The 20,898-nt window shown below is 45.1% G+C and overlaps 1 protein-coding gene across 6 annotated transcripts in view; it reads left to right on the top strand.

The window, feature by feature from the left end:
* EVA1C (eva-1 homolog C) overlaps positions 1 to 10,777 on the top strand; it is a 77,615-nt gene extending 66,838 nt beyond the window's left edge. For all 6 annotated transcript variants that reach the window (XM_077118859.1, XM_077118858.1, XM_077118856.1 and 3 more), the window contains 2 exons: positions 145 to 234; positions 9,748 to 10,777. In XM_077118859.1, the coding sequence (XP_076974974.1) occupies positions 145 to 234; positions 9,748 to 10,124 (467 nt within the window). In that variant the 3' untranslated portion in view covers positions 10,125 to 10,777. The remainder of the gene's footprint in view (positions 1 to 144; positions 235 to 9,747) is intronic.
* The last annotated feature ends 10,121 nt before the right edge of the window (positions 10,778 to 20,898 follow it).

Below are 20,898 nucleotides of genomic sequence, written 5' to 3'. Positions count from 1 at the left end.
ATAATTTGGTATGAGGCCCATTTGTTTGTTTCTTATGACTTTTTATTTATTATGGCAGTCCCAGTTTAGGAACAGCAGAGCTATCTTAGGGCAGGTGTACAATGAAGAGTTGTGATTAATTGGTCTTGCATTTTTCTGAAACAGGTATAAACTTTGACTCAAATGAAACAAGGGTTCTACAGAAAGATGGAGTTATCGTTAGCAGCTCTCTGGCAGCATTTGCTTACATTAGAGGTAAGTCAATGACTCAAAGCTTCTTAGAATTCTAATGGAATTACCAAAGACTTATTAACACATGCACTGTTTCATAAGCATGCACAAGATCCCATAACTCAAGAAAATGACTTTAAGTTTGACATGACAACTGCAGTCTGCTAAGATCCAGGACCACAAGTCTGAATTCAGGTACAGTTCTAACCAGGCCACAAGCCAGAGAGCCACGTAGGAAGCTAGGAAGCAGATAGAGTCACACTATTTAGGAGTCAGGTCCACAGGCATTTTCCCCTCAGAAAGGGGGGAACCCAAGGATGCGTTTACCAGCTCTGACATTTGGAAAGGGCATAGGATTATTCTCATTCCACCCCCAGCTGGCAGATAAAATAAGCCAGCTCACTTAATAAGGAAAGCAGGCCACGCCCTGTGCAGGCAGCATCGCTTTCTGAGTCTGCAGTGTTATTCTTCGTGGTTGCCAAGGTTCCCCTCATTAATCTTCCCCCCAAGGATCAATCAGGCTCAGCCCTCCTTCGTTAACAGAGCCAAAAGGCTGGCAGCTTGGTGTCAGGATGGTGCATGCACAGTCTTATTTCACCGTCCTCCCTGCTCACCTTAGGACAGGCCATATGTGAGAGTGTTGCATCTGCAAGTTTCAGCAATGCCTGACTCTGTTCGTGGAGATCAAGACTTCTGAGCTTTTTTGTAAAATGCACAAAAAGAAAATGTCTTAGTTTTACCTGAGCTGCTATTGGAGCTCAGCGGGTTGGCTGGAACAGCAAGCATTTACTGGCTCACAGTTTCAGAGGTGAGGAGTCCAGCATCAAGAGATTTACTAGGGCTGCTTTCTCTTTCTGGTGCTGGCTGTCGGGAGTCCCTGGGATTTCTGGGCTTTCCCGTCACATGGCCACATCCTCTCCTTTCCCTTCTGGGTTCCTGCTGATGCCGGGCTCCTCCCTCTGGCTTTTTCTAGCTCTATGTGAATTTCTCCTACTTACAAAGGACTCCAGCAATCTGGATTAAGGGCCACCCTCATTCAGCTGGGCCACCCCTTCACTAAAATAATATCTTCCCGAGGTTAACAGTGGATTCCCACAGCGGGAATGTGACCTAAGAGCAAGACCACGCCTCAGTGGGGACAGGTTATTCAGTCCCACACGCATTAGTATAATGTATAACAGGGTGGCTAGTCAAGGCTGCCGGAGCTGGGCTGACTGGAACCCGCCTTCCTCAGAGGAAGATAAAGGCTTATGGAACTATCGCAGTATGGGAAATGGAGAGGAGAGTCAGTGTTGGGATTCCAGAAGGTTCCACAGTCTCCCCGTGTCGTTCCTCCTCCTGGATTAGGCTGGTGGTGGTTGGGCCCCACCACGAATCCCCCCTTTTCTCGTCACCCTTCCCTTTCCACTTCCTGCTGATTGTTCCTTCTCTCACACCAAAATTGAAGAAACGGAAAGCTGTGGGGTCAGGACTGTCCCAAAATGTTCACTGTTGGGGCATCCCTGGAGGAGAGACAGGCTGAAAATCTCAAGCCATGAGTAACAATCAAAGAGGAGCAGAATGGCGTCACCATGCGTGTCGCTGTGTGCATTGCTGCGTCGCCTCCAGGGCCTTGCTAATGCCTGTCCCCATTGCCAAGAGATGGGGCTACGGTCGACCACCCTGCCCTAAGGAAACCTAGGCCAAAGGAGTTAAGTCATTTGCCCAAAGTCATAGCAGGACAGCGGCATAGCTTGGCTGATGCAAGCTTGTGCTCCAGCTTCTCTGAGCAAGAACTGTGCCCTTCAGAATTTTGAGGGCTGCGTTCTCCATGACCTTGAGATATCTAAATTAGCTTCCCTCCACTCTCTGAGCCTTCACACATGCTATCACTCTCAGAAATTATATTTATATTTATTTGCTTAGTGGCTGTCTCCTTCATCAAGGCACAGTTGACTGGTATTATTTATTGCCATATCCCAGTACCTAGGACAGTGCTCGGTTCAGTGTTTGGTGCACAGGAATTGTTCATGAATGGGCAAATGGAAAATCTTGATCTGGCATCATGAGCTATCTTGTCCATTATCATTGTCCAGTGTTTGCTATTTATAGGTATTAAATTATAAAAAGATAATACTAAGGGCTTGGTTTTATTGAGAAGTGCATAGGCACATTCATCTCAGCAATCCATGACCAAGCCTAGATAAGAAAGCCAGAGAGAAAGAAGTTCTGAATGCAGCACGTCAGGTGTCAGCTAAAAGAAGTTTCCATGAGTTGCTCATTCCTCAGATCCCAGTCTCGGAGGAACAGGTACCTGTGGAATTGCCCAGGAATTTCCTTGGCAGAATTGCCTGAGCTCCCTCTGTTTCCCTCTGGGTGGCCTTGACATGGTTGGCATGTTGCACCTGCCCAGGGGTCACCAGCCTCACAGCCTCCTCCCTGCACCGCAGGCCAGGGGACCTGCCATGTGGAGCTCGCTGTCAGGATGAGCCCATTTCCACCTGAGCAGACAGCAGCCAACAGCGAGTGTAGATGATTCCAAGGGCCTCTCTCGTTGCTGCTGGAAAGAGTGTCCTGTGATAAAAAACACAGAGTTTAGTGGAACAGACAGGGGGTGGCCCAGAAGTATCTGATGAATGGATTTCTTTTAGGCATTTAAATGATCTGGGAGGTGGTGAGGCAACTTCTCAAAGGTGTTTGAACTTAACCTTTATTTCAGTAATGCAGACCTACTACTTGAATTCAGTCTAGCATGCGGATTATGGGTCTGAAGAAGCTTGTAGAAAGCTTTTGCAATTAGATAAAATGGAGAGGGAGGGATGTGTGTGTGTGTGTGTGTGTGTGTGTGTGTGTGTGTGTGTTTAGAGTGTTCTTTGGAAGGCAGTTTATTAGCTGATCAGTGTGGACCATTGTCCCCTGACACATTGTACTCTGAGGTGATGTATTTAGACAGTCATGGCTGAGAACTTGACTCTCCCACCCTAGCTATTGAGCATTTTATAGCATGTGGCTTTGTGTCCCTAGGCATGCCTTTGGGAGTCTAATTTCTTGTCACTGCCCCTGCCCCTTGGGACTGTGACACGTGTGCATTTTCAGCTTCTAGCAGACTCTGCTGTGAACTTGCAGGCGCATCTCTGTTACCAGTTTTCAATGCAACTAAAATGCAACTCCTTGTTTTTGGAAAACCTAAACCCTGACCCATTGGCAGAGAGGAATCACTTCCAGTGTTTGCCAGGAGTGGATGGAGAAACGGATCCCACACAGGTAATCTTTTCCACACTCCTACTGTTCAGTCCAGGGCCAGTTCTGTGCAGAAAGAATTCCATCCTGGTCAAGCTTCCAAAGAGCAACCATTCCCCAAAGCCCCCACCTCTCCTTAGTTTTACCCCACGTGGGGGGCCGTTGGGAAGAGGAGACAGTTTTGCACCTTCTCCTGCGCTAAAGAGGCATCATTGTTTCATATGAAAGGAACCTTGGGCTATCAGACAAACCCATATTGAAATGAAGTATAAAAACACATTCCAAAGTCAAAGTCAGTTACGGGATCGTGTTTGGGAGGACAACTGGAAATCAGCACCGTCTTGTCACATAGGTGTAGATTCTGATGTTTTCCCACGGTCTCCAGTCTTTTGTTCCATGACAGAAAGTTGAATTATTATCACATCCCTAGGAGCCTATCGGACCAGGGCCCCATACACTTTGAGCTTTTGCCTGGAGGGACCTCAGACCCTACCCCCTGTGTTAGCTGTGGAAGCCGTGCCCCAGCTTTGGGGTGTCTTATTTGGACTTGAATAAATTTAAGCTGGATTTTTTGCCAGCCCTAGATCCTTTAGGGCAGAAAGGGACCATTTGAGACCTAGGCTGCAATTCAGGGATTCCCCGGACCCTACCAGGGATTCCCCGGACCCTACCACAAATGGCAACATTAAGGTCACTCACTCTAGCCTACAATGAACCAGGGTCAATTTAGAACACTAGCAATGGTAACAAGATATGAAGATTCTGTTTAGCCACAAGGAGCATCATTCCTTTACTTTTCCAGATGATGTAAGAGGAAATGGGGTCGCCTAAGTCTAAAGTGGTCAAACTGATTCAAAAAAGCAGATCAGGTGACTTTGGCATCAAGCCTGATACCAAGGAGAGAGCCTTGGCTGTGCTTACGTCCCAGCGTGTGGTGGCCTTGCACAAGCAACCAAGGAGGGACTGGGCCAGCTCATCTTTGAGGTTCCATCTGATCAACACCTGGTGATTCCATACTTCAACATAATGTGCTCAGATGATAAGCTCTTGTTCCAATGAGCTTACCAAGAAATGCCTGTGTTCTCCAGTTTTGATCTCTGGTTTGCTGTGGAATTGATGGGGATGTACCTAAAGTGTGATTGCTTGTCAGGAGGTACCTGACCTCTGTTTGATGAGTGAGAAGCTCTCCTGACAGTAGAATCCAGGACCCCCATTTCTCAGGAGATGGGAGAGGGAAGGGAAGAAAGGAGACCAGCTATTATGCAGCCCCCATCCACATGGCACCAAGCCCAGTGCTTTAGATCCACACTTTCCTCCTTACATATGCTCAGTAAATATTTGTGTAATGCCTCCGGTGCCACAGAGACCGCACTGGACAGTGGGGATTTGGCACAGAATAAGATGGACTCAGCCCTTGCCCTCCTGGAGAGGGCATTCCTTGGGGAGAGGAAGGATTAAACGCTCAGTGATTCAATGGCAATTGTGAGTTGTGCTATGAGACTGAGTGACGGGGGTACCTGGATAGAACCCCTTGATGGTAGGGGGCCAGGGACAGAGGCCAGGCAGAAGGACAGCATGTACAAAAGCGCCGAGGCACATAGATATCTGGAGCTTCCCAAGAATGAGAAGGAAGCCATTGTGGCTGGAGAGCAGAGAGTAAAAGGAAAACTGTTTTGAGGTGAATTGGAGAAGGTGGCCTGGCCCGGATATGGTGAGGATTTGATTGTCAACTGTATGAGAAGAGGAAAACCATTGATGGTTTTTAAGAAGAGCCATAATGAGTGTTTTTAAATAGGTTGCAGGAAGATGGATTGACAGGGGCACAGAGGAGACAGGGAGCCCAGTTAGGATGCAGGAAGAATAGAGAAGTACAGTATTATCACCTCTTTTTCTCAGATAAATAAACTAGCTCAAAAGACACCTTAATGAAAGTAAAAATAATAGCTACTCACCAGGGGGTGGAGGTGATATTCATTCAATGTATACTGTCAAAGGATAATAACCAAGAATGCAAAAAATATGTTTAGTCTTTAAATGGCAAAGGAAAAGCAAAAAGGACCCAGTAGGAAAAAATGGGCAAGTGACATGAACCAGCATTTCAAGAAGGGAAAACATATGCCTGTGAAGAGATATGCATATAATTTGTGATCAAAGAAATGCAAATCAAGACCATAATAAGCTATGATCTCACACCCATTTGACTGGAAAAAAATGTAAAAAGTCTGTTAGTGCTGAGTGCCTGAGAAGGTGAGGATTCCCAAGATCTTTCATACGTTGTAGAGACTTTGGGAAACACTTTGGCCAGGTTGGCTTTCATATACCCTAGCCATCACCATCTGTCCTAGTTTGCTAGCTGCCAGAATGCAACACACCGGAGATGGATTGGCTTTTAATAAAAGGGGATTTATTCATTAGTTTTTCAGAGGAAAGACAGCTAACTTTCATCTGAGCTTCTTGCTTAGGTGGGAAGGCACAGGATGATCTCTGCTGGCCTTCTCTCCAAGCCTCTGGGTTCCAACAACTTTCCCCGGGGTGGTTTCTCTCTGCATCTCCAAAGGCCTGGGCTGAGCTGTGAGTGCTGAGATGAGGTATGCTGAGCTGCTTGGGCTGTGCCACATTGAGCTCTCTCATTTAAGTACCAGCTAATTAAATCAAACGTCATTCGTTGCAGCAGGCATGCCTCCTAGCCAACTGCAGATGTAATGAGCAACAGATGAGGTTCACATACCTTTGGCTCATGTCTGCAGCAACAAAACTACATACCTTCACCTGGCCAAGTTGACAACTGAATCTAACTACCACACCCTCCTAGGTAAGTACTCAAGAGTAGCATTTCCCCATGTACACCAGGGACACTTAAAGGACGTTCATGGCTACAAGCGTTCACAAGAGCAGGCACCTGGCAACAACCCCATACCCACCAGCAGGGGAGTGAAGGAATACCTGGGTATTGCCAAGGTGACAGCATTTGAAACGAAGCAATCACAAGGATGGATGCATCCACCCACTATAGATGGATCTTAGCGATATAATATCAAGTAGGCCAAAAAAAAAAAAAAAGTCCCAGACGCTACCTGTAACATTACATACCCTTTTAATAAAATGTTTTGAAATGCACGGAGGTGTGATGCACTGTATAGTATAAAAAGGCAAGCAGGGGAATAATGAACCTGGAATCTCCAATGGTGGTTACCATGATGGTGAGAAACAAGATCATGGAACTAGAAAGTGGGGGGAACCACAGATTGTTATCCAGGCCCTAATTTCCATGTGTAGGGTGGTTTGCTTATTCACAGCACAGGTGGCTTAGGATATTATTAAAAGCAACTAATTAAATAACCAAAAAGGAGGACCATATATAAACCAATGAAGAAAGGGTGTCATGTCCTGAGGATTATGCTGAATTCTATCCATCTGGAGCCCTTAAAAAAAATAATAAAGGAAAAGAAGATCAGTAGCTTGTCCATAGTTACCTGGCTGTCAACAGGGAAAGCCAGACATGAACCCTCCTCTGTCTATGTGTGCGGACTCTGCTTCTCCATAGGCACCATTTCTGGGACGATGACCTCTTGGGGAAAGTGGGGTAAAGCTAAAAGGGGAGGCAGGGGCTTTGGGTAATGGTTGTTCTTTGGAAGCTTGAGCAGGATGGAATTCTTTCTGCCCAAAACTAGCCCTGGACTGAACAGTAGGAGTGTGGAAAAGGTTACCTGGATGGGATCCATTTCTGCATCCACTCCTGGCAAACACTGGAAGTGATTCATCTCCGCCAATGGGTCAGGGTTTAGGTTTTCCAAACACAAGGAGTTGAATTTTAGTTGCATTGAAAACTGGTAACAGAGAGCCATGAGAATTAGATGGATGGAGAGGAAAAAATGTCTGGGAGATGGAGGGTGGGGTGCAGCAGAGGAAAGGAGGAAGGTGCAAAGGGAAGGAAGGCGAGGGTGAAGTCAGAATCGTTGGTAAAGGGTACTGCGTCCATTCCCAGCAGGTGCTTCCATCTCCTTTGCAGCAGAAGTGTCTTAGATTGCCAGGGCTGTTCTGACAAACACCACACAGTGGGTGGTCTTGAACAATAAGAATTTATTGTCCTGCAATTTTGGAGGCTGTAAGTCTAACATCCAGGAATGGGCAGGACCGTGCTCTCTCCCAGAGTCTGCAGCGTCACACGGTGATCTCTCTCTTCTTGTGTCCACTCCTATGATTTCCTCTGATTTCTGGCTGCTTCTGACTCCTGACTTCTGACTTCCAGGACACTGCTTCCAAATTTCCTTTGTTTATAGGGATGCCAGTCATCTGAATGCTCACCCTCACTCAATTTGGCTTCATCTAAATAGGCTCTTCAAGAATCTTCTTCACGAAAGAGTCCACATCCTAACTGATAGTGACATCTGCAGAGGTCTCGTTTACAAATGGGTTCATACCCACAGGAATGCAGATTACAACTCGAATGTCCTTATGTGACACATGATTCAATCCCCAACAAGGTCAGAGAAGGAGGAAAGATTTTCTTGTTACAACAGTGCTCCAAGTTTTGGTCCCATCGTTTCGTATATTATTGTTTAATGATTTGTCCCAAGTGTCAGGGCTCCAAATATTCATTCTGCCACCACTTCCAGAAATGAAAATAGCCCTTCCTTCTCTCACAAAGGACACATGACTATATGAGACCACATCTTCAAAATACCTTGACCCCAGCGACATCATAGGAAAAATATATCATTATTAAGAGCCCTACAGAAAAAACTCAACCATCTGTCAATGTTGGCAACTCCCCCAGCCAAAATAAACTTTGAATTACAACTCCTCTCTCTCAAAGACTGCAATGAGAGTGTACTAGTAGGGAAGAGAGCACAAAGAAAAACATATCTGAGTTCAGCAACTTCATAGATGGCTTAAGCTTCAAGCAAAAGAAGCAGAAATAGGGAGGTTTTGAGTTTCAAGAAGATAAACTGTCCCAGTTAGATTTCTCCCAACAGATCAGAGCGGTGGGTTCACCTGACTGTATGTGAAATTTAACAACCCTCGAGCCTTTAAACTCCAGCGTGGACCCCTGGGGAAGGACAGAGGTGGTGATGAAAACAGTCTTCGTTATTCACCTGTAATAAAATGGGAGGCACTGTGCCTGGAGCCTGCAAACACCAGGCGTACCAAATACATCAGGCCCTTTAAGAAACTCACAGTTCAAGACCTGGGTTCTGAGCCTGGCTCTGCCTAAAGAGACCAAATGACCTCCAGGGCGTCTTCCCCCACCCCAAGGCCTCAGCTTGAGCATCTACATCAGCTGTTGGCAAACTCCAGCCCACTGGCCAAATCCAGCCCAGCCCTGTTTTGTAAATGAAGTTTTATTAGAACACAGTCACACCACTGGTTTCCATATTGTGTTTGGCTGCTTTGTTCCTGCGATGGTAGAGTTGCAGTTATAGAGATCGTATTTCCCCACAAAGCCTAAAATATTTACTGTCTGGCCATTTACAGGAAACCTTTATCAAATCCTAATCCATATTACAAGGAAGTTAATTGGACCATTGTTTCCCAAAGTGGGAGAGCAAACATTTCAAGGCATCCACAACCATATGATGAAAAGAATACTAGTCCTTTCTGCACAGGGTTAATGCAAGGTGTAGATATATGTAAGGATTTAGACTGGGACACATAGTACATAGTAGCATAATTTTTATTTCCATTATTATACTGATAATCCACTTTGATGCAGGAAAGTGGCTAGAACTTTTATATTTTTCAAGTAAAAAAGGAAGATAGTGAAGCTTTACTAGCAGCTACAATATTAGCACTCATCTTTATAGGTATGCTTTATACATAAATTAATTCTTCGTAATCTACTAATAAAAGCTGACACCTCACTGAGCATTTACTCAGTGTAGGGAGTGTTCTAAGAGCTTTATAGGAATTAACTCCTTTCATCATAACAGCTCAGTGAGGAAGGTGCTATTACCTCCATTTTACAGATGAGGAAACTGAAGCACAGAGAGGTTAAGTAAGTTGCCCAAAGTCACACAGTGAGTGAGTAGCAGATCTGTTTGGACACAGGGAGTCTGGCTCCTGAATCCCTCTGCTCTGTCCTTTCATATACATACATATATTGGCTATATATATATGTATATATATATATACCCCAATTTTTTTTTTCAATCCAAGAGGATATGTGGTCATTTAGCTGTGGATGGTCTTGAAGATGCTGTGCAGGACGGGGTGCTCTCAGTTAGCTGCCTGCCTGGGCAGACACCTGATTCTATGAGCCTTTGAATTGGAGACCACCAAGCGACGCCCAGCTCCTGACATGTTCTCTTCTCCCCACAGCCCACCCCGAGAGGGCTGCCCTGCTGTTTGTGTCCAGCGTTTGCCTCGGCCTGGTCCTCACGCTGGGCGCCTTGGTCATCAGGGGGTCCTGCGCCAAGGACTTCCGGGAGCTGCAGCTGGGGAGGGAGCAGCTGGTGCCAGGAAGCGACAAGGCCGAGGAAGACAGCGGGGACAAGGAGGACGAGGAGGACTCCTCTGACTCCGATTTTCAGGGGGAGCTGTCGGGGTTCTGTAGGACTTCGTATCCCGTCTACAGTTCCGTCGAGGCTGCCGAGCTGGCAGAAAGAATTGAGCGCAGAGAGCAGATTATTCAGGAAATATGGATGAACAGTGGTTTGGACACGTCTCTCCCGAGAAGCATGAGTCAGTTCTACTGAAAGCCAGGCGCCTCTCGGTGCAGTGGCCCCTGCTGAAGAGGGACAGATGCCAGATGGCCCTCCTGTGCTGCGTCACTCGTACCTTCTATGAAGGAGAATCTGTCATGTCATCTGATCCTGGTGAAGCCAGAGAGATATTAAAAGGGACGTTTCAACTGTTTACAACACATTCCAAAATAAATTAGGAGGAAGAAGCCTTTGTTTTCTGTGTTCATTTAAAATTGGTACCTGGACGTTGACACGTTTAGAGTTCACATTACCTAGCACTTATAATACCGGGCCCTTTCCGAGCTGCTTTTTGCATGTTAAGTCATTTAATTCTTTGATCATGAGATAGCACTATGACCCCATTTTACAGGTAAGTGAACAGAACATCTCTATGTATCCATCCAGGACTTACACTGGTGTTCTGGACAGCAAACGTGAGCTCGTCCACTATATATTCATGGGTGATGGATATTAATCACTAAAGTTGATTATGTAGAGCAGGGCTTAGCCCATATTTTCTGTAAAAGATGAGGTGATAAATATCCTAGGCTCTGCAGGCCATACGGTGTCTTTCAGAACTACTTCAGCTCTGTAGTGCAGAAGCAACCACCGACCATCCATAAATGAGTGAGCATGGATGGCTTCATTCCAACGAACCTTTATTTATGAACCCCAAAATTTGAATTTCACTTAATTTTCTAATGTCACGAAATGTTCTTCTGTTTCCCCTTCTCCTCCTCCTCTTCCTCCACCTCCTCGTTCTTCTTTTAAACATTTAAAAATGTAATAATCATTCTTAGTGTGTGGCCTGTACAAATTCAGGCAGCAGGCTGGATTTAGCCCACCTGTTTTATTTACGAAAACACCTGTTTTTGTAAATAAAGTATGGTCCGCTAAACCCCAAATATTTACTCTCTGACTTTTACAGAAAAAGTTTGCTGGCTTCTGGTTTAAAACTTAAAACTGCAGAGCTTCTGGTGGTAAAAGGAATCACCTACGTTACCCAGCATTCCCATGGGCAAGGATCAAGTGGAGTTAGCGTTCACATAGCTGCAAAAAAAAAAAAAAAAAGGAGGGGATAGTGCCATATTGGAGGGAGGAGAGGAATGAAGAAGGTATAGAAAGGGGACAGGGAGACCAGGTATCCAGATAGGAGAACTCATGATGGGCTCCTGTAGATGGCACCCCCTAGAGGACAGGAACACTGGCATAAAGTAAGAATAAAAATGATCATGATATATCTACTATGTTCACTATGCACAAATCCTCCCTCTTATCTTTTTTAAACTTTTTATTTAAAAATTATAATAAAAAATACAAACCCCATGCAGAGAGCTCCAATATACCACCAGCCCCCAGATACCCTGATCCACCCATTTTAACATTTTGCCACTTTTGCCATGTCATTCTGTCTCTCATCTATTTTTTTTTCTTTTTTAACTTTTTTTATTGTATAACACATATACAAAGCAAAGAAAGAAAAAAGCAATAGTTTTCAAAGCAGTCTTCAACAAGTAGTTATAGGACAGATCCCAGAGTTTGTCATAGGCTCCCGTACCATCATCTCAGATTTTTCCTTCTGGCTGCTCCAGAACATGGGAGGCTAGAAGAAATAAATACTTTCTGTGTGTGTGTGAAAAATAACATTTATGCAAAAAAAAAAAAAGCAATACATTTCAAAGCACAGCATAGCAATTGGAGAACAGATTTCAGAGTTTGGTATGGGTTATAATTCCATAATTTTAGGTTTTTACTTCTAGCTGTTCTAAAATACTGGAGATGAAAAGAAAATCAATTTAATGATTCAGCAATCATATTCGTTTGTTAAATACTACTTTATCTGCATAACTCAACCATTACCTTTGATCTTTCTATCCCACTCTTTAGGGGTATTTGGGCTATGGCCATTCTAATTTTTCATGTTGGAAGAGGCTGTCAATAATATGGGGGTAGGGAGATGAGACTAGCTGATGTTCTGGAGAGGCTGGGCCCTGAAGGTTTCAGAATTTATCTGGTCTAGGGACCCATCTGGAGGTTGTAGATTTCTGGAAAGTTACCCTAGTGCATAGAACTTTTGTAGACTCTTATATATTGCCCTAGGTGTTCTTTAGGATTGACTAGAATAATTTTGGTTTGGGTTTGGCAAATTATGATAGATAACAATGTCCAACTAAAGCTTGCATAAGAGTGACCTCCAGAGTAGCCCCTCAACTCTATTTGAACTCTCTGTGCCACTGATACGTCATTAGATACACTTCTTTTTCCCCTTTTGGTCATGATGGCATTGTTGATCCCAGGGTACCAGGGCTGGACTCACCCCTGGGAGTCATATCCCACACCACCACAGAGACTTTCACCCCTGGATGTCATGCCCCATGTAGGGGGGAGGGCAATGATTTCACTGCAGAGTTGGGCTTAGAGAAACTGAGGCCACATCTGAGCAACAAAAGAGGCCCTCCTGAAGTGACTCTTAGGCATGCCCATAGGTAGGCTAAGCTTCTGTGCTACCTGCATAAGCTTCACAAGAGTAAACCTCAGGATCAAGGGCATGGCCTATTGATTTGGGTGTCCCTAATGTTTGATACAGTACAGGGGTTTCCCTAGTGGTAAAGTTTAATAGTTCCATATTTTAATACTTATTGATTATCTGCTTAAGGTGTTTTTTATTTTGGGAGATACATGGTCCAGGAATTGAACCTGGGTCTCCCACATGGCAGGCAAGAATGCTACAACTGAACTACCCTTGCACTGCCCCTATTTCTCTATAATCTATTTTTGATCATTTGAGAGCAAGATGCAAACATCATAGTCATTGAACACATAATCCTTCAATGTACGTTTCCTATGAACAAAGATATATACTTACATAATCCCTTAAAGTACAGTTATCAAGTTCAAGAAGCCCAACATTGATGCAAAGCTTATAGTCTATATTCTAATTTTTTCCTATGTCCCAATAAAGTCATTTTGAGCCTTTTCTCCTCCATTTTTATTTCCCATCCAGTATCATCTGTTGCATGCAACTGTCATCTAGTTTTTCTTTTTTGTTTGTTTGTTTTTGGACAAAATAAACACTTTTCTTTTGTCTCACACAAAAGTTAAAGCTTTAAAATACAGACATTATTATGATTATTATTCATTTTTAACTTTTATTGTATAGTATAACATATACACAAAGCAAAGAAAGAAAAAAGCAATAGTTTTCAAAGCACTCTTCAACAAGTGGTTACAGGACAGATCCCAGAGTTTATCATGGACTACCATATGATCTTCTCATATTTTTCCCTCTAGCTGCTCCAGAATATAGGAGGATAGAAGGCTTAAATATTTATCATCACAGTCGACTCTTTTTCCTTCTTTTTTTGTGAAAAATAACATACATACAAAAAAGCTGCAAATTTCAAAGCACAGCACCACAATTAGTTGGAGAACATATCTCAGAGTTTGACATGGGTTACAATTCCATAATTTTAGATTTTTATTTCTAGCTGTTCTAAAATACTGGAGACTAAAAGAAAATCCATTTAATGATTCAGCATTCATATTCATTTGTTAAATCCTATCTTTTCTGTATAACTCCACCATCACCTTTGATCTTTCCATCCTTCTCTTAAGGGATATTTGGGCCATGGCCATTCTAACTTTTTCAAGATTCTCTTTCTTTATTGTGAAAACATAAATACAACATAAATCTTCCCATCCCAAGCCCTCCCAGGCACACCATTCTGTGAGATTAATCACGTTCACGATGTTGCTGAACTCTCACCACAACCCATTGCTAGAAATTTCCCTTCACCCACTCAGAAACCCTACACTCACTCATTCTGCATTAACTCCCTATTGCCCTGTCCCCCACTTATAAACTGAACTCTACTTTCTGTCTCTTAGTTTGCATATTCTCTGCTATTTTCTTTGTTGCTGCTATGTCAGCTCCAATCTGCTGGTGAACCCCTCTAGGGAATTTTTTATTTCTGTTACTGTGGTTTTCAGCCCAGTTCAATTAATTTCCATCTCTCTACTGATCTTCTCTATATGGTCAGTTATTGTTTTCTTAATTTCCTTTAGTTCTTTGGGCATATTTAGGAGTGTTTTTTAAAAGTCTTTGGTAAGTCCTAGGTCCAGTCCTTCTTGTTGGTGGTTTCTAATGCTTTGATCTTCTTTGCCTGCACCATCCTTCCTGTTTCCTTGTATGTTTTGTAACCTTTTGTTGAAATCTGAACATTTTAATATTTTAGTGGGTTTTTATTGGAATTTAGAGTCTGGAGCATCTGTTCCTTAGCTTGTATCTTGCTAGTGTTTTTGACAGAGCTTTCCTTGAATATCAGGACCTAACAAAGAAAAAGAGAGAAGAGAACACCTGTCCCAGTATTTGCAGATTGACCTGTGTGAGGGCTCTCCCTCAGAGCTTAACCATACAATGAGTTTAGAGAACAGCTCCAGGCCAAAGCATAGGATTCTCCCTGGTCCTTTCAGCATGTAAGTCTTTGCATAGGCATGGACTTTTGGCCCCAGGAATTCCCTTGTTAACACAGATAGGAATGTCACCTTTTCCTTAGGAAAGAGTTTCCTCGCGGTCCCAGATGCTGCACTGTACTACAGCCAGCAAGCCCTTGCCAATCAAGCAGCAGCCACTTGACTGCTCTCCCACCATGTTTTGTAGATGTACTCTATGAGGTGCCCTCTATTTGCAGGGCAAGTTCTGGGACAGTGAGTTCCTCAAGACAGATTGGGTCAGACATATGTGTCTCCTCATCCATACATGAGGGTTACTCTGCTCACTCTGGAACCAGGACCAGGGATTTGTACTGGGGGTGTGGCCGGCTCCACACTGGACCAGGGAGGGCATAGAGGAGGGGCCAGCTGGGGCCTCAGGAGACCCTATTGCTTTTAAGTGGCTTTTTCCTCATTTGACATTTGCCCTGTTACTGCAGTCCTTTAACTGTTTTCTGGAGCTTTGAGAAAGGTGTTTCTGCCAGATGTTGCTGGTTGCTCAAAGCCTCTGTAGGCGAAAGGATCCCTGAAGCTTCTCCTTCATCTTGATCCGGGTGGGGCCTCCCTGCCTGATCTTGTTTAATCCACACATCAATCCTGCAAACAGACATATGTTACACATGGTGGATGAGGAAACTGAAATCTGCAGCCAAAGTTGGGGGCTAGAAAATGCAGGCCTGCGGGGATTAGGGGATCCACAGCTGTTCCCTCAAGGTGCTGCACAGTGGCAGATGGGGAAGAAGAAGGCATTTCTTTCACCCCCACAGGACACAGGAGTGAAGAAAGCAGAGGAGGGCGAGTGTGGAGCGAGGAGTCCCGTGTCTCATCAACTCAACAGGCTGCCTGGATTGGCAGGCAGAATGGGGTGTTTTGTTTACCGCCCCCACCCCTGGGGAGGGTATTTTAACAGCAATGAAACAAGCCCTGCATGTTGACCGTGGGCAGAGTTGGCGAGAAACCCAGTGGCTCCCATTCAGTGGAGGGAAGGGGAGAATGGAGGTGTGACCTAAGTGAGCCTCCCCGTCCATAATTTAATCCACCTGTGATGTCCTCCAACCATAAGGCACAAGAGACAGGAGAAGCTGATGGGTTCAGGGCGGGGGAAGGGTGATGACATTTAAAATCTGTCATTAGAGACAGAATTATTGTAGATCCTAGCAGAGAATGCCATGAGGGCAGAGCTCCAACGTTTAACTTCCTCACGGGACTTTTGTGCTAATCCAACAGAATCCTTGTCCTTTCATTTCTCCAAGCTCAGCAGGGAACATTTTGATATTTCCCCCCAGCCCCCCGAGCAGCCTCCTGCTATTGTCTCCATTACCCATCCCCCAGCAGCATCTTCTCTGGCTCCATGAACATAAATACCATCCACTTGGTGACCCTCTTCTTGGGTCTGAGAAGAACGTGGTGATTGAAGGTTTTCACTCCACCTGTTCAAGAAAGAGCTGCTCTACGTGGACCACAGTAAGTCAGCAGAGCTTCTGTTAAATCTCACAATCTGTTTCCCTTCTGAGTCTCCCCATGCCCCACCTCCCTCAACACACACACACACACACACACACACACACACACATACACACATGCATGCACACTCATCCCTGCCAGGACCCCCGTGGTGGCAGCTGGAAAACAGGGTCAGTTTCAGGATTGGGCAAATGCACTGAGTTGTATATTTGCATTTCTTGAGGCCCAGAGAAGAATGCCATGTTCTTCTGGTGAAAAGAGCCTGAGGGGTCCTGCTGAGAATGTGTTTGGTTGGGCACAAAGCCCAGGAGGAAAATGACAGGTTTGGATTGGGGGCTGGGGGGGTGGTGGATGGAGCTGATCTGGCCACAGTGGCTGGGAGCAAGCGGCTCAGGGGAGCCCACACTGGAGAGCGTCCTGCACACATAGGTTGCTGCCTCTCCGGCTTTGAGCATGTCTGAGCAGGAGAGGCCTCACTGCTGCCAGGCCGTGGAAGTCCTGAGAATATGGACCCTCTCTCAGATGGAGGCCGCTCATGTCCCTACATCAGCTGCAAACTGACATCACTGCACAGAAAATTTGACCCTGCAAACTTAACTCTATTGACTTTCCCATATTTAAAATTGTAATAGAAACTCTGAAAGATCTATACTTGGTCTAAGGGTTTATAAGAGTCTCAGAGACATCTGGCTCACTCCTCCTTGCTCTAAAACTGAGAACAGGCCTGACCAGGCTGCGCTAGCTTGGGAAATGGAAGATATTAAGATGCCTGTGTGAGGCTGAGCCTACTAAAAACTAGACCTGAGAGTCATCCCCAGAGAACCTCATTTGTTGCTCAGGCGTGGCCTCTCTCTAAGCCATTTCAGCATGTGAACTCACTGCCCTCCCCACTGTGTGGGACATGACTCCCAGAGGTGTAAATCTCCCTGGCAGTGTGGGACAGAAAGCCTGGGATAAGCCGGGACCCAGCATCAAGAGATCAAGAAAGCCTTCTTGACCAAAAGGGGGGAGAGAGAAATGAGACAAAATAATGTTTCAGTGGCTGAGAGATTTCAAACAGTCAAGAGGTTTTCCTGGAGGTTATTCTTATATACTATATCCCTTTTTAGTTTATGGTGTATTGGAGTGGCTGGAGGGAAGTACCTAAAACTGTTGCGCTGTGTTCCAGTAGCCGTGTTTCTTGAAGACGATTGTATAAAGATAGAATGTTTACAATGTGACTGTGATTGTGAGAACCCTGTGTCTGATGCGCCTTATTTCCAGGGTATGGATGTATAAGTGAAAAATACGGATAAAAATAAGTAAATAAATAATAGGGAGGACAAAGAGTGCGATAAATTGGGTAGATGGAAACAATAGTGGTCAATAAGAGGAAGAGGTGAGGGGTATTGTATGTACGAGTTTTTTCTTTTTATTTCTTTTGCTGGAGTGATACAAACGTTCAGAAAATGATCATAGTGATGAATATACAACTACGTGATGATATTGTGAGCCACTGATTGCACACCATGTATGGAATGTTTTATGTCAAGAATATATGTTTGTATATTAAGTTTTTACAATTAAAAAAAGAAAAATAAATAAAAATAAAAAATGAGAAAACTGTCGTTGCTGCAAATGCTGACTTTCAAGCTGCAAGCTGCCTACTATCAAATCCTGCTTTGGGGGATTTCTGAGCTTTTTAGAAAGGTTGCTTCCTAGATGTCTGGCATTTGCTGGTTCTGCAGGGAAAAGCATGGTCTGGAGAGACCCATCAGGCCGCCCCTCCACCCCGCCCCCTTCCCATGTGCTCACCTCCTCACTGCTTTCTTACAGGTTTCTCTCCTGGGGGTGTGCTCTGATAGGTCACTCCCAGACAGGAGGCTGACCTAACCTCCCCACCCCCACCACTGTGTGAGGTCTGTGCACCCCGAGGATTTCTGTCAATCCTGTGGGCCCCCACTGATGGTGTGCAGTCACCCACAGCCTCAGGGGAGCCAGACCCCAGAGCCTCAGGGACCCTCCCCACCAGCAAGTGGTATCAGGGAAGCACCAGCTGCTCACACACTTGGCACCTGGGGAGACTTGGGAAAGGGATGCACTCCCCATCAAACATCCATTCCTCCCCCCCATCTTTCTCCCTCCACCCTTCTCCATGGGTCCCTGGGAACCAAAGTCTGATGCTGGTCCCGGCTGTCTGGCTGGAGCCAAGCAGCCCTTCTCATCCTTGTCCCCCAGGCTGGAACCTACTCCTGGCCCTCACCTTGTTTAACGTGGACCTCCCCCAAAGCACCCCTGCCCTGAACTTTAACTCCAGGCCACCACTTGCTCCAGAACCCAGGAGCGCTGACATCAACCACAGACCTGATATGGCTCCATGTAAGGGAGAATCCAGGAAGCTAGCTAATAGTCAGTGACTATCATGTCCTTTTTTTTAACCCCTTAAGAATTTCCAATCAACGGACACCATGGAGAATGAATGAGACCATGAGATGGGCCTCTCTTTGATGATGTTGATGTTGGGGCTGCACCTATTTAAATTTAAGTTTAAACCAAAATTGAATAAAGTGAAAAGCTGGGCTCTTTGGTCACATGGGCCCATTTTGAGTGCTCAGTAGCCACGTGGCTTGGTGCTATTGTATCGGGCACTGCAGGTAGTTGGGTTGGCCAAGGCTGAGCTACTGTATTAAGTCAGACACACAGACATGCCCAGCTCACTGTTATGAAATGGGTAGGTCTCATCCAACAACCCAAGGCTGTGATTGGTGTGAAAAGAAACAAAACCAAATAGAATTACTCTGGCCAAGAGATTACAATGGAGCAGGGAGGTCGTGCAGATCTCAGCCAGATATCACAAACTGCCACGGTATGCAACAGCAATGAGGTTCCTCAAAACCCTAAGGACATGGGGATACCAGAAACCAACCACAAGATAAAGAACTCAGTAAACTATCTAACCTGAAAGACATTGGGAGCTTCCCAAATATCCACTAACCACAAACCACCTATGTAATCTTTAAAAAAAAAAAACCTCTTCCTTGGAATCACCAAGATGGGACATGTTTGGGGTTGCTACCTGAATCTGTGCTCCCTGAACTGCAATTCTAAGACACCAAATAAATGTCTTTGTTGCCTTGGGGCTCAGTGTGTTGTTTCTTGGCTGATGCAAGGTGTCAATCAGGGCTTCTCAGTCCAGAAATGTGGGATGCTAGTACCACCCTAGCTCCACTTCTGCTCACCTTCCTCAGGATGTCTTCAGGACTGCTGTTGTCTTCTCCACCCCCAGGTACTCCCAGCCTCCAAACCCTGAGCCTCCATCCTGGCTGCTGTTTTGTGCACAGGCCCATAGCTGCTGCTGCTACCTAACCTTCCATGGGGTCTGAGCTACAACCCCAGGAGCTGTGTCTAACTCCCTGCTCTGGATACTCCTGAGCTCCTCCTGGGCCTGCTTAACACACACACCACCTGGCAGCAGATCCTGAGGCCGGAGCTGCTACTGTCACTTCTTTGGGTACCATGACTGCTGTTAATTTCCTTTCCATTTTCCCTTGAGAAGAAGGAGGCTACCTGTAAGAGCTGGGCCTCCTTCTTTCTGACCAAGGAGGTTCCCAGCATCCTGGAACAGTCCAGAGAAACCTCAGGGCAGACCTTTCTTTTACTGGAACCCTGCCTCCCCACTTGCCCAGGCAGAGGGGCTGAGTTCACCTGGACTGCTCCTCCTAGTCTCCCCTTCTTCTTTCCCTCCCATCTCTTCTATCTCTTTGTTAAGTAACATGAGAAGATTCAGCAGAGGCCCTTTTCTTTATCCCTTGGGGATGTTAGCTTCACAAGACCAGAGCATATGGATAGCAAGTGATCTTTGGGAGCATGGTGAGAACAATTCCACCAAATAAGCTTGGAGAGGCTTATTAGAGACACTCAATGTGGTCCTCAAAGGTGGAGGTGGGGGAGACCCAAGATGGAAACACAAGTGGCAGCAAAGTCTAAGAGACAGGAATAGCGATATGGGAACAGGGAGCAGCTAGAGCACGGGGGTACCATGGGGCAAAGGACATCAGGAGGTGGACCCATTCTCTAGGCCACGGGATGATTCTGATGTCTGGCTGTAAGAATGGTGTGATGATTAATTTCATGCATCAACTCAGCTAGGTTATGGTATCCACTTGTTTGGTCAAACACAGGCCTAGTTGTAACCATGGAGGTTTTTCATAGATGGGATCCACCTCTATAATCAACTAGCCTTCAGTCAGGAGATTAGCCTCCATGATGTGGGTGGGCTTCATCCAATCAGTTGGTGGTCTTAAGAGCAAGAACTGTGGGTTTCAGAGATAAGAAGGATAACTGCCTCAAGACTTCAATGTTACCTTTACCAGAATAGGCAGTCTGCTCTATGGAATTCAAGCTTGCCAGCCCCCACAGTTGTGTGAAACAGTTCCTTATAATAAATCTCTATTTGTCTATCTATCTATCTATCTATCTATCTATCCATCCATCCATCCATCTTTTTATCTATCTATCTACCTATCTATATATCTGTCTATCTACCTTCTACCTACCTACCTATCTATCTATCTGTCTACCTATCTATCTATCCATCTATCTAATCTCCTGTTGGTTCTGTTTCCCTGGAGAACTCTAACTGATATAGACGCATCAACTCAACTTGGGCAGCGTTCCTCCATCTTCCAGAGGTGAAAGCTGATATTCAGAGCAGGTAAGGGCTCTCAGACCACCCACAACCAGTAATCTTTTGTGCCTGGCCTCAAACCTTGGCTTTCAAGTAATGATTGCTTGTGATTTTAAAGTTAATCTTAATAGCTTGAAATTTGCCAAATTAAAGCTTAATTTTGTT

This window comes from Tamandua tetradactyla, chromosome 10, assembly GCF_023851605.1.
Source record: "Tamandua tetradactyla isolate mTamTet1 chromosome 10, mTamTet1.pri, whole genome shotgun sequence".
NCBI classification, from domain to species: domain Eukaryota; kingdom Metazoa; phylum Chordata; class Mammalia; order Pilosa; family Myrmecophagidae; genus Tamandua; species Tamandua tetradactyla.
The sequence above is the reverse complement of the archived record's forward strand: the minus strand, read 5'-3'. Positions and strand labels throughout refer to the sequence as shown.